Source organism: Peromyscus leucopus, chromosome 13, assembly GCF_004664715.2.
Source record: "Peromyscus leucopus breed LL Stock chromosome 13, UCI_PerLeu_2.1, whole genome shotgun sequence".
Classification (NCBI taxonomy): domain Eukaryota; kingdom Metazoa; phylum Chordata; class Mammalia; order Rodentia; family Cricetidae; genus Peromyscus; species Peromyscus leucopus.
In genome coordinates this window covers 52,966,389-52,983,200 of record NC_051074.1, presented here as the reverse complement: position 1 = coordinate 52,983,200, position 16,812 = coordinate 52,966,389, and the positions used below count along the sequence as shown (strand labels likewise).

General features: G+C 44.9%; 1 protein-coding gene across 4 annotated transcripts in view; it reads right to left on the bottom strand.

The window, feature by feature from the left end:
* Window positions 1-16,812, bottom strand: part of Als2 (alsin Rho guanine nucleotide exchange factor ALS2) — a 70,048-nt gene that overhangs the window by 27,743 nt on the left and 25,493 nt on the right. For all 4 annotated transcript variants that reach the window (XM_037210380.1, XM_028885590.2, XM_037210381.1 and 1 more), the window contains exons 7-13: window positions 16,066-16,162; window positions 13,903-13,980; window positions 10,381-10,563; window positions 7,965-8,136; window positions 6,374-6,554; window positions 4,406-4,471; window positions 240-402 (exon numbers count right to left, since the gene is read on the bottom strand). In XM_037210380.1, the coding sequence (XP_037066275.1) occupies window positions 240-402; window positions 4,406-4,471; window positions 6,374-6,554; window positions 7,965-8,136; window positions 10,381-10,563; window positions 13,903-13,980; window positions 16,066-16,162 (940 nt within the window). The remainder of the gene's footprint in view (window positions 1-239; window positions 403-4,405; window positions 4,472-6,373; window positions 6,555-7,964; window positions 8,137-10,380; window positions 10,564-13,902; window positions 13,981-16,065; window positions 16,163-16,812) is intronic.

The following is a 16,812-nucleotide window of genomic DNA, read 5'->3' as shown; positions in this document are numbered from 1 at the left end:
CGCTCACAGCGGGCTCTAGACTTCACACAGTGAGTGCGCTCTGAATACGGTCCTGAGTGGAAATGGACCCCACAGCTTTGAGACAAGCTTGCTCTACCCTGCTTCTCTCTTCTTCCACTTCTCACAGAGAAAGCAATCTTAATCAGCTTAACAGGCAACATCTCACGGTGACTAGATCCAAACTACTTGGACTCTTGGCTTCCTTCCCCAGTATTCAAGGGGACACGCAGGGAACCCACCACTTCAAAGCAAGTGGCGAGCTTTAGCAACACTTTTGCGTAATTATGAAGTCGTCTGATTGGCAAGAAAAACAGCGTATTCAGTATTTCCATCAACTGAGTGTTCTCATCATTCACTTCTGACAAATCTTGTAGGAGTTCTTGGTTTTTATTTAGGAAATCACTGAAAAAGAGGGAAACAAGATTCAGTTGATCATTTGGTATAAATAATATGAATGATATTACATGAAAGTTTCACTGCAGTAACTGTTTGGAACGCACAGCCTTGGTGCTATGAAAATGAACACAGATACTATAAATGACCCAGGTATAATTCACAGAACTATAATATTTTAACCTATAAAATAGAACTTTAAATGGTAGCAACAGTAACTCTAATAGAAGTGTTTCCTCCTGTCCCACAGTTTCAGGGGATGAATGACACCATTCCATTACTTTCACAGCCGGAAGTCACAGGGATCTGGCAGGTCTGGCCGCTCTGCTGAGCTGAGCTGGAACGACACAGAGGAGAAGCCGAGCTCCCTGCCCCACGCACTAGCAGGGGACTAAGTTCTTCCTTCTCACTCGACTGTCAACACAAGGTGACCACTGAACTAGCCTTAGAGGAGTAAGACAAGCCAGGGGTGGTGGCACACGCCTGTAATCCCAGTCTTCAGGAGGCAGAGGCTGTGTGTGTGTGTGTGTGTGTGTGTGTGTGTGTGTGTGTGTGTGTCTCAAGGAGAACCTCGGCAATGTAGCAAGCTGAAAGCCAGCCTTGGCGACTCTGGCTCCATAATAATAATGAAAAAGTAATGAACTGTCTAAATTTATGCATCAGAAAGATTCATGGGTGAACACAAATGAAACACCGAAAGTTAATGAAATAAAAAGCAGGAGTCTCCACCCCTCCCTAAGGACTTATAAGAAGTCAATGGGGAAGGGAAAGGCGCTTTCTTCAGTGGTACAGTCACTAGTATGGTGCTCCTGGTGTACAACCCCTTACCCATGGCCCTGTCAGCAACCCTACAACACCATTAGGACGTTTAAAATAAAGACATGAAAGAGGAAGGGTACAGGATGGAAGAGGAAGGGGTCAGAGGGAGTGGGAGGAAGGCAAGAGAGGGCAGTATGATCAAAATACATTCTACACATGTGTGTAAATGTTGTAATTAATTAGGTCATTATTATGTATGATTAATGTGTGCTAATGTAACATTTTTTAAAATGAGAAACAGCAACCAACCTTTGGAAAATATTAAGAGGGAGCCAACTGCTGACAAGACTGGTCATAATTTTTAAAATACATAAAACAGACTCTAGCCAGAGGAGCAGATCACCGACGGTGTCAGCCTCAACTCATAAACACTGGTGAAGCTCCTGAGGACAAGCAGCTGCCAGAGGTGGACATCTACAGTCATCCCTCTAAGGCTCTGGGATCACTGAGGAGAAGGGACAGAGAGAATCTAACAGCTAGGAGAGGTGAAGTACTGGGTAACAGTTTCCTCTTAGAGTGAGGAAAGCTCAATCTTTCTGTCCTGCAGGGAAGCTCCTTAAGCAAGAAGGTAAACAACTCCAAACAGCTCCAGGAAGTTCCTGAAACTGACCAGATTCTCTGGGTACCTTCTTTCCAAGTATAAACAAGCCAAGCTGCAAAGAAGACTCTGAGATCAGACCATGTTCCTGGAAGGTTTAGACCAACTGAGGCACCTGGAAAGGGCACTCTCCAACCTGATGAGTGCCTGCAGCTGTGCAGTGAGCTCCAGGTTCCCAGCTCTGTGAGCTGTCACCCATGCTGGGGTGGACTTTGGTGATGCAGCTGTCTTTGAGTCATTTCTGCTCCTGTGAGTGACCCCTCACCCACATTCCTGTAAGTAAACCCTATAAAGCCCACTAAACAAAACAATCAAACAACTAAAGGCTGAAATAAGGAACACCAGTGGGAAGAACTGCAGCTGTGGGGTGAAAACCCCTGAAGACTATACTAGAGAAGTGTTCATGAACTTGAAACAGATGAAAGGAGTGACTTCCCAATAAATAATGACTAAAGCCATAAGAAACAAGACCCAGACAGACTTATTCATTACAGAACGAAACCAACAGTTCAGAAACTCCCCACAGGAAACACTCCCAATGAAGGGCACACAGTTTTTTTTTTTTTACAGATGCATTCTATCCAATCTTCAAGATACAGACGCTCCTGGGCTCATAGAAACTATTCCAGAAAACAGAAAAGAGGATGTGCCTCAACTCATTTTAGAATTTCTAGTGCAACCCTTTTCTGAAAACTGGCCAAATTAAAAAAATATATATATTAGATTAGACTGACAAAAACCAGAAGTGAGGCCAAGATGTCACCCCCCACTCCTATAGCACAGAGAAATAAAAGCAAACCTGGCCAAACCTGTTAAGTGTGAGTGGTGAGGGAATATCTGAATTATTTTCTACTGAAATAGAGAATTATTGGTTTGCCTTTATGAGTAGATCAATGTATTGTATCAGAGGCTTTTATATTATTCGTCCAAAAGCTAGATGCGATCTGTGCGAGATATACCTTTCTGGGATCATGACGGACATTATCTGTTCTTTACCAACAGAGGAGAAGACGTTCTCACTTTTCAGATGAAAATCAAGTTGGCTCCAGCAGTGAAGAGTCGGCCAACAAGTCTGGTCTAACAAGAGGCAGCACTTAAGAAGCATCTTGCACCTCTGACCTCAGTGCTCTTCAGAACCCTACTACACCTAATGACAGTCAGGGGCTAACGATACCTGTCCTAACAGTTAATCACTCAATGCCAATACTGTCCCATGGTGTTCCAAACACCCACACTATAACATATTCTAAGGCCCTTCAAAAGGCCATGTGGAACCCCCCCCCACTATAGAAGCTTCCTAATATATATAAAAGGAGCTTAAATGGAGTTATCATATGATGAGGGAGACAATAACCCAACTAGACACCATATGCTACCAAATGAAACCCTCAGTGTCAAGAATAGGTTACATCTTTTGGAGTTGTTGGCCAAAGGGATCCTATAGACCCCCTCAACATTACAGGCTATTGCCAGTGTTACTGGTCCCCTGACGGCGAGACCCTATTGCTGAAAACATTACACATTTATGCCACAGAACATGGAGAAGCTGAGCAGCTGCTCAATTGGAGGCGTCACCCCTACTGACTAGTGATCATAGTGCTATAAGGTGTATATAAAATACACAGTCCTGGGGGAAGAAGCTCATCATCAGTTTCACCCAGCTGTGAACTCTGCAAGCTCCAATAGTGCTGGGCCTCCAAGAGATGCTCACTGGGGCGATAACGGCACAAACGTCACAGGGGTAACCAACCACTCAAAAAACAGCATTTAAGGCCCACCACCGGAGATGGAGCCTGTGTCTGACAATGTTAATGAGGTCAAGAACCTGAGACTAGGTGGGTCACGGGCCCTACTACTACTTAATCTGCTAAACAAACACAGCAGTAAAACAACTCCTAGCGACACACTGCTCTACCCCTTGACCTACTGCTCAGTCTTCATCGAGAAGCTTCTTCCTGCGGTAGACGGTAAGTAACACAGAAACCCACAGGTGGACCGCGTGCAGAGAGTGAGGGTGCACTCAACCCTGAGTGGGATGACCCCCTCAAGGCTCAGGGGTCTGTGCAGAAGAGGGGACAAAGATTTTTAAGAGACTCTAAGGAACCATCATCTTCCAGACGTAACTAGGCTGATGAACACATGAACTCGCAGAGACCGTGATAGCATGCACACAACCTGGACAGAGTCAAACCGGACAAAGTCTCAACACTGAAAACGAGAGGTGGACACAAGTTCCACCCCTAACCAAGAGGCTCTATGCGATTGACAGCTGCCGGGAGAGGGAAGGTCAGCACTCTTCAAGGTACGACACTGGGTATATTAACCACACCCTCAAGCTCAGAGGTAGCTGAACACAAAACTGACCCCATGATTTTTAGTTTTGGTTTTTGAAAGAGAAAAAGACATAAAACTGGGTGGGTTTGCAGGAGAAGGATCTGGGAGGAGCTTGGGGAGGAGAAAGAATATGATAAAAATATGATGTATGAAATTCTCAAGAAATAAACAAAACAGAAATAATAAAACAGGAAAACCAAAGCCAACCCCAAAGCTATGATCTGTGGCTGTTAGGAGGCAAGGGAAGTGCAGGCTGCTTACATGGCCGGCTTTGCGAGGAGCTGGAATCCTCCCATCACCAGGAAGTTTGAAACTGACGCGCAGTACCTTGGGTGGAACACAGACACACCAGTGTTAGTGATGGATGCACATTAGCTCTGTGGAGTTCCAAATGCACATCTAGACACTTTCTGAAGTCTTACCCACCGATCTCAGAACTTTTGTGACGTCAACTTAATGAACTTTTACCACTGGAGAGGAGAACAGGTAGATGGATGCAGCAGGGGCATGATAAATCCAGGCGGGTAGGGACGTTAACAGAAAAGGGATTTCAAAAGCACCTTATGCCGAGCAGGTCTGCCTGGCAGGTGACACTTACTAACCTAACAAGCTGGACAGAACGTGGTTCAAATTGTAGGATTTTTAATGAAAACCTAATCATCGTTTCCAGTTCTCCAATTAAGTCTTCAGGAAATGGACACTGAAGGTTAAGAAAACACTTAGGGATCTGGGTGAGACCACTATTAGAACACGATGATTCAATACCGCCAGTGCTCCCGAACAAACGTAGACAGACTGCTCCTATCATTCTCCTGGACTAGCAAGCAGCTGATACTGACAGAGACGGGAAAGTCTTTCTGAAAGGAGCCATGGTGGTACAGACTTTAAAAATATAAATTACTGAGCTGGGGTGCTGGCAAACTCAGGAGGCAGAGACAGGCAGATCTCTGTGAGTTCAACACCAGCCTAGTCTCCAAAGCGAGTTCCAGGAGAGCCAGAGCTGTTGTTACACAGAGAAACCCTGTCTCAACACCGCCCCCCACACAAAGGTAACTTCTTTTTATCTTACCTATAGGAATAACTATTACACTTTAACAGCAGCCCAACGCATCAAAACTGCACTCTAAAGCATAAGGCCACGAGTAACAGAGAGGGAAAAGAAATGGAGGCATGGTGGGGTAAATACAAGAAGAAAAAGGGGGCGGCCCCCCCACGGGAACTGCACTAAAGCTGAAACCTTCACACAAATAACAAAGTCTAATTTTTAAAATAAACCGGTGTGCCAAGTTCTATCATTATTATTCATGGTTGATGAGTTAGAAGAATAAAGCCAAGATACTTCTTCCTAGACAACAGTTCCAGTATATTTAATCTGCCTGGGGCTGAAGTCACTTATATCCTAACTCAGAAATGGCAACTGCAGGCTGTTTCTACTGGTGAGAAAAGGGGCAACCTTAAAGATCCTTCTGATTAGTGTTGCCTGCAGTTCTTGACAATAAACACGCATTAGTCCTTGGGTTATTTATAACTCCCTGGCAACAGGTGTTTCTCATTGGCCCCATGCTGTCACTCTGTGCAATGCCTGGTACTTGGTGGCACTGAGTCAATTTCTGTCAGATGGTTGGGGAATAAATAACTACGTATAAAAACAACACACCCATCAGATCAACAGCATCACCTGGTATACATTAACATAACAAATTATTCCCTTGAATCCTGGTATCAAAATACAAATCAAGAAAAAGTGAGAAACAGTTTAAGTTTACAAATATCTTGGTATATCTTACTTATAAAACATGAAAAACGCCTTGGATAATCATCCCTAGGATTATTCAGAAAACACTGTTATGTTAGATGTAACTAAAGTGTGCCGTCACACAGCAGTAAAACCAGGCTCACACTTCAGCTGCTCTTTAAATAACACTTCTTCGTTTCCTCAAATTGTGGTATAATGTATTTAAGTGAACAAAATAACCAGACTCCTGACAGGACACTGTATGTAAATAAAGTACGCTGTCAATCTCTGTTGGGATACAGAAGGAAATGGGGGAACAGTAATGTTAGCCCCTTTCCCCTGTAAAGAACACTGAACTTGAGCCCTGCAGAACTAGGGCTGGTCAGTCCTGGTGCCTAGGAGCACTCTCCCCGGGGCCTCTCCTGACTGAGGTGCGGTCCCCGCAGGACCACCCTGCTGAGACTGGACACGGCAATGGACTGAGTGATACTTGCTCTGTGTAACTGTCCAAGAAAAGACTCGAGTGCTTCATGATGACCAGGTTCCTGGCTTCCTTCACGCCCTGCAGGAAGCTGCTAAGCGAGACTCCATGCTGCCCAATGAGGTAACACAACTTGCTGAACCGGCTTGCGACTTCCTGCAACAGCTGGACAGTAGTCACAGTGCCCAAATTTTCTGCAACAAAATGATAACACCATGAAAACCAAGTGCTTTATTATGACTTTCTGAAAATATTTCCCCAGGTGATTTTTTTTAATTATCAGCCAAACCGGAGAACCACTGAAGCTAATGTTTGTCACATTTTGAAAATAGGTAATGTGAAACAAAGCTAGGGAAATGAATTATTAACTTCACACAATGGTAACAGGGTAGAGATAGATATGTTTCTCTTTTAGAGATAAGTCTTCTTATGACCCAGGATGACCCTGAACTTTCATATCCCCGGCTTCTAGCTCCCAGAGCTAACTTACAGGTGTATGCTGCCATGCCCTGTTCCATGCAGTGCTGGGAGCTGAACCAGGGCCTTGAGTATTCCAGGTAAACCCTCGGGGGCTGAGCTACACCCCCAGCTCAGAGAGCTCTCACTTAGCATTTGGAACTTGCACGATGCTGCTCCCATGGATGAACCCAGCTCTTCAGCACACAGGTAACCTAAGCTTCCGGAGGCCTAGGCCACTCTCAGGTCTGGGACATCGGTAGACTGTCTGCCCCTCCCAGCCTGAAGTTCCTCACATCTATGATGAGGACTGATGACGAGAACAGCGAGATCAACAGACAGATCAAGACCTGGTCGGACGCCAGGCTCCTCTTTCCTTTAGAGCAACCTGGGAAGTGCCCCCTGCTTCCTTCTCCTGCCTAAGTTCTGAGCCCATCCCCCGGAGGAGAGTTTATACAACAGGGGCTCCACAACACTTACAAAACACAAAATCCTCAACTTACATATGGACTGTATTCACAAATATGGTTCAATGAGTCAGAAGTGGTGGTCCAAGCCTGTAGCTGCAGTATTTGGGGGGAAGGTATGAGGAACCGGAGTTCAAAGTCATCTAGCTACATAGAGAGTTGCAGACCGACCAGGACTACATGAGACCCTAACTCAAAACAAACTCCACATAAATAAAAACAAATTGCTAAGTTAGTTGTTTAAAGTGGGGATTTTTCCATTAGAAACAATGAGCTCACCACACAAGCCAACATTCCCTTAATAGGGTAAAGCTGATGTGCTAGACTGCTAGCCTAAGTTCTAAGCCCTAACTGAGGCCAGGGAGAGAAAGAAAGAGAAAATCTCACCTCTGTTTTCTGAGTACAGGGCCAGACCTAGACAAGCTGGAAGTTGGGACGGGGGTTGTTTCTGGGACAGGGTCTTACCATGTACCCCAGTTATTTTTAATCACACCTTTAATCTCAGCAACTGGATGGTGGAGGCAAAGGGATCAAGAATTCAAGAGCTTCCTCAGCTATGGAGTTAGTTGGGCCAACCTGGGCTACAGGACACCCTATCTAAAAAGCAAACAATCCAGAAAGGAAGCTAAAATGAGAGCCCCGATGGTCCAGGAATGGGGACAGTGGACGGTGTCAACTTACCTAAACTGAGAAGAGGCCTGAGTATCTGAGATTTGATATCGCTGAGTTTTGAGTAAAACCGCCTTTCCGTAGTAGCCAATTCATGGAGACTGGCGATATACCCCATGACGTTCTTGTCCACCAAGGCAAGGTAGCCATCTTTTCCCGCTGTCACTCTGCTTATATAGCCAAGCTGAAAAGGGGGAAAATAAAAAGATCGCTGATGACGTGTAATTTCTGGGCGATGATCTGGTATGTTGCATGGGCTCATAGCCACAGATAGGTCAGCCAAAGGTGAAGACATCCAGAGTTGGTAAGCAGGTTACTAAACTACCAAACCTTAAAGGTGAAGATTTACAACACTCTATAGTAGCGCTCTTTTCACTTGTCTTGGAGTTGGTTTATTTACATACCACTGTGAAGTGTGAATAACTGTATACACTTATTTGTATTTATTTCAAGCTACCTTGGACATCTATAAGAATTACACATCTCAAGACTCACTTGGCAGGAAATAAGACTAATGAGAAAAAGCAGAACCCTGTGCTAAACCAAAGGTCTATGTGTCATCTTGTCTCCTAAAAGTGCCAACATAAAGAGATTTTCTTCAAGAAAACATAGGGCCGATATGATGGTTGTCTGTGCCTGTAATTCCAGCACTCAGAGGCTGAAGCAGGAGGCATGCTGGGAGTTCAAGGCCGTCCTGGTTACACAGTGAGTTCTAGGTTAGTCTGGGCTAAGTATGAGACCCTGCACTAAAAAAAAGAGTTGGTACAGTGGCCACACCTGCAGTTCCAGGTAGGGGATCAGTTTGAGGCTAGCCTTGGCTATATAAGGTTCTACTTCACAAATCAAAATCAAGAAACAAAATAAGGAAAACACAGGGAAATGCTTCAGGATATTGGCCTGGGGAAAGGTTTTTCTGGATATGACCCCAAAATATAAACACACACACACACACACACACACACACACACACACACACACACACACACACACACACACAAAAGGGCAAAGGACACCATCTTATACCAAAAGCTCCACTCCACAGGGGAAAAGCAATGAAGTGAAGAGACGGTCTACAGAATGGGAGAAGATGCCTTTGGATTATTATCCGATGAAGGGATATCCAGAGCAGAAGAGGAACTGAAAAATCTCAGTATCAAAAAGTCCCAAATCATCCAATTAAAAAGTGGGAAACTGACCTAAAGAGAAGTTGTCAAAGAGGACACTCACATGGCCCCTCAAAACAAACAAACAAACAAACCTAGAGACAGAACTACCACACCATCCAGCAACCCCACTACTCAGAATAGTTCCAGAGGAGCGAAAATCAGTATGTCAAGATGACATCTGGGTTAGAGAGATGGCTCAGAGGTTAAGAGCACTAGCTGCTCTTCCAGAGGACCTGAGTTCAGTTCCCAGCAACCACATGGTGGCTCACAACCATCTGTAATGAGATCTGGCGCCCTCTTCTGGCCTGCAGTCATATATGCTGCATACTAAATAAGTAATATACCATGATATGGTTGTTACCCCTTGTACACATGTGCTGAATGTCACATGTAACCCACAACTGTCTATAACTAGTGTGTACTAAGGTTTTTCTCTGAAAGGAACTTTTTTTAAACATTTTCTCTTCCCACTATGAACAAAACACCCAATGTCTTTTTTCACATTTACTTATTATAGGCTGTACTCTCTGTAAATATTAACCTCCCAAGGAAATCAGTGACACACACCAGAGCCTCGTTCCTTTCATCGGCCCATTTTATCCTTTAGACTGAAGCTTTCACAGGGCATGTGGTGACAGGCCAGCTACTGCATGGAGCCAATCAGCACACCCCCAAAAAACTGCATGTAAGTCAAGAGCCAAACCTTGGCCAATCAGCACACCCCAAACAAGCTGCATGTAAGTCAAGAGCCAAACCTTGGCAAACACTGCCTCTGGCAATTAAGGTCTTATCTCAATACATTCAGAGCTTACTAACCAGAAAGCCATAGTCTATACAGTCCGTAAAGCACATTTTCCAACGAGAATGCAAAGTCTAGGCTGTACCAGCACTTGGGGTTACAGCCCCTGCTGACACGTCTCTCTGAGGATGTGAGCTGCTTTAACAGGAAAAGCAGAAACAAGCTAATGGTGTCAGTGTTCAAAACGAGGCAGGAGGTAGAAAGGCAGACATTAATTAATCAGATCTTCAAGAGATGGCAGTGTCTAGACTGACAGGAATGAAAAGCCACAGGAGCGGGCCTGGAGCTCGCCATGCAGCCCTCGGCCTCCTCCTGAGATACCGGGATCACTGGTGTGCGCGCTCACCCCAGCGGAGTGCATACGCTCTGGGCAGCAGCCGAGGCAGCGTTTTCATGGAGGAATGCTACGCCTGTGCTTTCTGCTTGTTGGCTCTTTGTCTGTTTGTTTTGTAACTCTGTTCACCTTGCTACAGGAGAGAAGGACTGGAGTCTTTGTCCCACTGGGATTCTCTGGAAGGGTGTCACCTTCTGCAGGGTCCTGCCGGCCACTGTAATACAACCCAGGCTGGAAGTCGTTGGTGTCCACTAAAAACAAGGAATAATCCTGGCCTGCGGCTATACTCCAGACCCCGTTTCCACCGTTAACCTGAAACGACAGAAAGAAAGATAGCGTCTGTCCAAGGCAACCGAGGAGAAGTCCGGGTGCATGGAACAGGTTACTTAGGCAGGCGCAGGCGGTCAGCCACACCTCAGCGTGAACCTCACCCAGCATGGTACCCAATTACTGCAGAACAGAGCAGAAGGAAAAGGAAACCTGACGTTCAGCTTTTACACCTCAATTGGACTTTTATACAAATCTGAGAAAGTAGAATATGGAAAGGAAAAGGCATAGTTCTTAATAGTTTTTAATGTTATTTGTGTAGGTCTCTATAAGCAGCTTATTTTACAGTGAGGAGGCTCTAGAGTCCTGCTCTAAAAGTAACACCTAGAATGCACCTTTGTCCATCCACATTCGGCCGTGTGCCAAAAATCAAAAGAAAAAGAAAAAAATCTAAAAAGGCTAAATTTCATTATTGCCAACTAAACCCTTGGGTGCTGGAATTCAGTTTCCCACTTGTAACTCACTATCTCTCTGATGTGACTTCACTGTGCCAACTCCCAGGATGCTGAAACAGGCAGGACCCCTGAGAAGCCATCTACGTGGACCTAGGCCAGTGGCTCTCAAAATGTGGCCTTTGCAGCAGCAGCAGGAGCAATCACCTGGAAACATGTTAGAAACGCAAACTCTCAGCCACAGATTACCCAGGAGGGATCGGCTTTCTGTCTTAACAGGCCCTCCAGGTGACTCTGACAGATGCAAATGCTTGAGAACCAAGCTGAAGATGGCTGGAAACTGATGGTTTTCAAACCTCAGGAGTCCACATAGGGATGCAGGAGCTTCCATCTAAAGACAGGAGCCAGTGCTCTGGGTGCCCTGTAATCCACCACCTAATTAATAGCATTCCCTAAGGTTCTGTCTAATGCACACCATTCCTCCTAAGATTTCATTAAGAAAGTGTGCTACAACAAAATACTGCCCCAACCTCCAGCTTCCCTCCACCCCTATGCAGATAAACAAAACCCCTAATCCACAGATCCTTTCCATCCAGTTAGGCTCTGAGAACCAGATGACTGTGTGAGTGTGTGTGTGCACACATCTCCACTGCTTCAAAGTTCTAGGTGGCTGTGTGAAGGTGCATGTGTGTGCACACATCTCCACTGCTTCAAAGTTCTAGGTGGCTGTGTGAACACATCTCCACTGCTTACTCATAGCTACCTCTTTCGACATGACACTGTTCTCAAAATCAAGCCATCCAAACAACTGACTTCTAGTTCACTGTGAGAAGAGTGAACTACAAGGTTTACAAGAATCACCCAATCTGTGTGTCTGAGACAGGCTCTCTGCTATGCGGCCTAGGCTAGCCTTGAATGTTCCCACCTCCTGAGTACCAGGAGGTGGCACTATCAAGTCCAACTACCAAGTCCGACAAGCCAGCAAGTATTGGCAACATAATCTCCAATCAAAACAAATTCGGGGGCTGGAGATATGGCTCAGCTGTTAAGAGCACTTGTTGCTTTTGCAGAAGACCTGGATTCAATTCCCAGAACCCACATGATGGTTCACAACGAACGAACGAACGATCTGTACCTCCAGTTCCAGAGGATCTGAGACATGTATGCAATACATTTACATACATGCCAGCAAAACATTCATACATGTAAAATAAATAAATAAATTGTAACAAGACTAACAGAAGAGGGCCTGAGCAATGGCTCAAAGGCCTCTAAAGCATGAGTTCATTGTCAGAAAACCACATTTTAAAAACAAAACAAAACAACAACAAAAAACACTCCAATTTCAGAACTGGGCATGGTGGCACTTGCCGGCAATAGCCTCAGTAGTCTGGAGGCTGAATGAAGCAGGAGGATCAAGAATTTAAAGCCAGTTGGACTTTATAATGACAATATGCCTCAAAAAAAAAAACAAACAAACAAGTAAGTAAAATAAACAAAAACCCTAACTCAAATCTCACTGGATTTTTTGCTTTCGTAGCATAAGTGGGATGATTTCAAAGTCATCCGTGCTTGGGCTGTGGCTGTGACTGGAGTGGGGCTGGAGCTCAGAGTTGGAGGTCGTGCCTGCCACAGGGAAGGCCTTAGGTCTCATCTCCAGACCTTGAGAAGCAAACAAATACACACCCATTCCCAAGTAAAGAAAGCAAAACCCCAGTGCTGTATTTCTGTATGCAGAGTTCTGAGACCAACCTCGAAACAAATTCCACCATGCTAGAGGCTAAATGCAAGCCAGACTTTCAAGTTCTCTGACTCCAGGACGGCATTTTCTCTAATAAGGTTTCTTTTTGTTTGCTTCTTGTTATTTTATAATGCTGGAATGGAACCCGGGGCCTCACACTTGTGTGTAAGAGTCCCATCCCTTCCTGGAAGGCTTTGAAACAGGGTCTTTCTGCATTGTCCAGGTTGGCCCTGAACTTGCTCTGTAGCCTAGGCTGAACTTGAATTTCAATCCTTTTGCCTCGGCCTTTCCAGGAGTTGGGATTACAGGCTTGCTGCCACAAGATCTGGCTTAAAAACCTTTCCCTCATATGAATAAGAGCGCTTCCTACTGTATTAAAATGACAAGGAGCAACGATTTGCTGTATCTTTGCGTTTCAGTAGTAGAAACTGGGATGAACCCTGAGGAAATGTTTTAGGCTACGTGCAGGGCTGGAATGAGGGCTCAGCGGTTAAGTAGTGCACGTTCTGCTCTTACAGAGCACCTAAGTTCCCAGCACCTGTCAGCAGCTCAGTTACCTGAATTCAAGCTCTGCGGGATCAGATGCTCCCATCTGAACTCTGTGGGCACCCACACACATTTATAATGAAGAATTTTTTAAGATGGTGGCTTAATCCTGGAGGGAGAGGCAGAGAATCTCTATGAGTTCCAGGCCAGCCTGGTCTACAGAGCGAGTTCCAACACAGCCAGGGCTACACAGAGAAATCCTGTCTCCAAAACAAACAAACAAACAAACAAAATCAAAAAGGAAATTTTAATTAAAAAGAAATTCAGTATTTACTACTGAAACTACAGGCAGTGATGTGTTAACATTTCCCAGTGTTTCCTTCAGTCGTCCTGTTCAAGGAGAGTTAAGTTCACTGACGGTTATTAGCTGAAGTTCACACCGGAGCTTCACACGGTCCCAGAACTAAGGGACAGAAATACTACAAATATGCAATGAACAGCTAAGGCTATGAAATAAAAACTTTTTTTAAAAAATTACATTTAGCTAAAAAAGGAGTGGCTTCATGTTATAAAACCATTTTTAATCAATTTTTTAGGAAAACTATATTTATAAACTAAATTTGGCTACAGAAACAATTTCCTTAGACATATAAAGTGCTTTAGCACAGAATTCCAGAATATATTGCTATTAAGTTCACAAAGTACCTTTGAGAGTCGAGGAACTGTTGTTGGGAAATCAGAATGCCCGAGCTGACCAAAGGTGTTACTGCCCCAGGAGTAAACCTGTCAGAAACAACAGACGCACAGGTAAGAACGTGCATTTCATTCTGCATGTAAACACTGAACCTTTGTAAGACTGCACCTATAATCACAGAAACTGTTCACACTCCTTTTCTATACTCTAAAATAACAGACACTAGCTGGACACAGAGGCTTGCACCTGAAATACCCACACTCTGGAGTGTGGAGTTGGCAAAAGCTCCTAGTCTGTGCTAAACTGTCAGTGTGTGGCCAGCCTGGGCTACAAAGCAAGAGCCTGTCTCATTCCATCTCAGGAGGAGGAGGAGAAGAAATCAGAAATGAAACCTGGCATGGCAGTACAAGCTTGTAATCACAGCACAGTCAGGAGGCTGAGACGGGGGATCTCTGGTTTGAGGCCAGTCTACCTGCACAGGATCCCCACAAGATTAGGTCTGCCAACACCCTGCCATGGATTAGAGGAGTCATGGTCCCACCCCCAGACGGCTCTTCTTCAGTGGCGGAGCACTGTGAGGTACGTGTGTTCCTGTAAGAGCCTACTGAACCCACCGGATGTACGCACACACGTAGGTATATGCAGGCAGAAGGGAGACTGGCTGGGAAGAGGGAAGGGACTAGTAGGGAGTGAGAACAATACAGTCCATACAGTGAAAATGTCCTATGTAGAATGTGTTAATAAAACAGGAAACAAAACATAGATCCATAGATTAAGGAAATTATCACTGCTTCTTTAGTACAGGCAATTCTGCCTCAGTGTCCCAGGTACTGACATTAAAGCACTGCATCATCATGCCCAGCTCAATCAGCATTTTTGTGATAGTTCATACCTCAAAGTCCAGCACTCAAGAGGCTGAGTCAGAAGCCAACCTGAGCCGCAGGTGAGATTCCATTTCAAAAACAAACAAAAATACACTACCATTTTTAATAACTACATAAAACTCCATTGTGGGTATGCCTCCACTACCTAATTACCGGATTATCAGCAGGTTAGTTATTCTAAAGGATACTGTAAACCCTCCAACAGGGTCAGTTCGAGGGCTCAAATCAGGAGAAGTGTTGGACTTGGTGATCCTGGCAGCACAAGTTCATCCCCAGGACCAAGTAAAGGAGAAGGAGAGAACCAACCCATAAAGTTGTTCTCTGACTTCCCCATGTGCCATAGCATGGGCAAAGCCACAGATCCTACAGATATCCACATAGCATACACATACACTCTCACATCATATACAAACACCTACACATACATCATACAGACACCCCAACATCATACACAAACACCTACACATACATCATACAGATACCCCAACATCATACACAAACACCTACACATACATCATACAGACACCCCAACATCATACACAAACACCTACACATACATCACACAGATACCCCAACATCATACACAAACACCTACACATACATCATACAGATACCCCAACATCATACACAAACACCTACACATACATCATACAGACACCCCAACATCATACACAAACACCTACACATACATCACACAGATACCCCAACATCATACACAAACACCTACACATACATCATACAGACACCCCTTAATCATACATAAACACCTACACATACATCATACAGACACCCCTTAATCATACACAAACACCTACACACACACACACACACACACACACACACACACACACACACACATCAATATAGACACCCCCATATCATACACAAGCTCCCTACTGGCCTTTTTTCCATCCCTCCCTCCTCCCACCCCACCTCTCTCCAAGCCTTCATTGTCACAAAGGATGGCATGGGACTCCTGACCCTGCTCCAGATGTCCTGAGTGCTGGGATGACAACCATGTGTCACCAGGCCTGGTTCCTGTGCTGGGGATGGAACCAAGGGCCCCGTACATGCTAAGCAAGCGCTCTGCCAACCGAGCTACCGCCTCAGCCTGGATGAATCCTCTCAGACAGGCTCTCCTCTCCTCAGTCAGAAATGGAAATACTGCCATGTGAAACCTAAGATCTCAAAGGAGACAGGCCGGGCTGCCTGAAGGCAGTAGTCACTCAGAGACCCGACCGGGAGAGCGGCCCATCAATACAAGAGCCGCACTCCAGAGTCTGCCCTTACCTGAGATTTTGCAGTAAGTGCAAGAGAGTGGGAACCGGCTGCCTCCAGGTGAATCACCTCTTTACCATCCAGACACTTGACACACAATGGCTGAAGCCTTAAAGGAAACAAACGCATGCACACACACAAAGTCAACACCTTTTCAGCATCAATCAAGGCCCTTCAAATTACAGTCAGTGCTGTTAAATAAAAATAAAATGTCAAAAATAATGAGGACATGGTCAAACTACTTCTAAACATTACACCCAGTTTTCATTAGTTTTAAGCGTTGTCTATCCTCACTAATTTAACCCGTGCAATTAAGAATCTATTAAGAAAGCTGAGCTGGAAGTGATGCACAGGCCTAAATCCCAGCACCTGGAGACTGGAGGATCATCGCCTCAAGCCCAGTCTAAGTCATATATACAACTCTATCTCAAATCAAAGTAAGAGAGAAATGTAATGACCATAGAACTAACTACCCATGACTCAGTAGAACAGGAAGACGGACAGGGAGAAGCCAGGCAACTGTTTACTTCAGTCCCCTGCACTCCGCTGGGAGACATGTCAGCCCACCGCTGTACAATCTATTTCCACACCTTCCAGCTTCAGAACTCAAGCATGGTAACAGTCTGAGGGTGCATATTACACAGAATGACAGCCTTCTCTGATGTACAGACAGGTTAAAGCTTTAGTGGCAGTTATTTTAAAGAGCATAGCTACATCTTTTGGAGTCAGAAACCCGTGTTCCTCTTCCTAAGTTAAAAC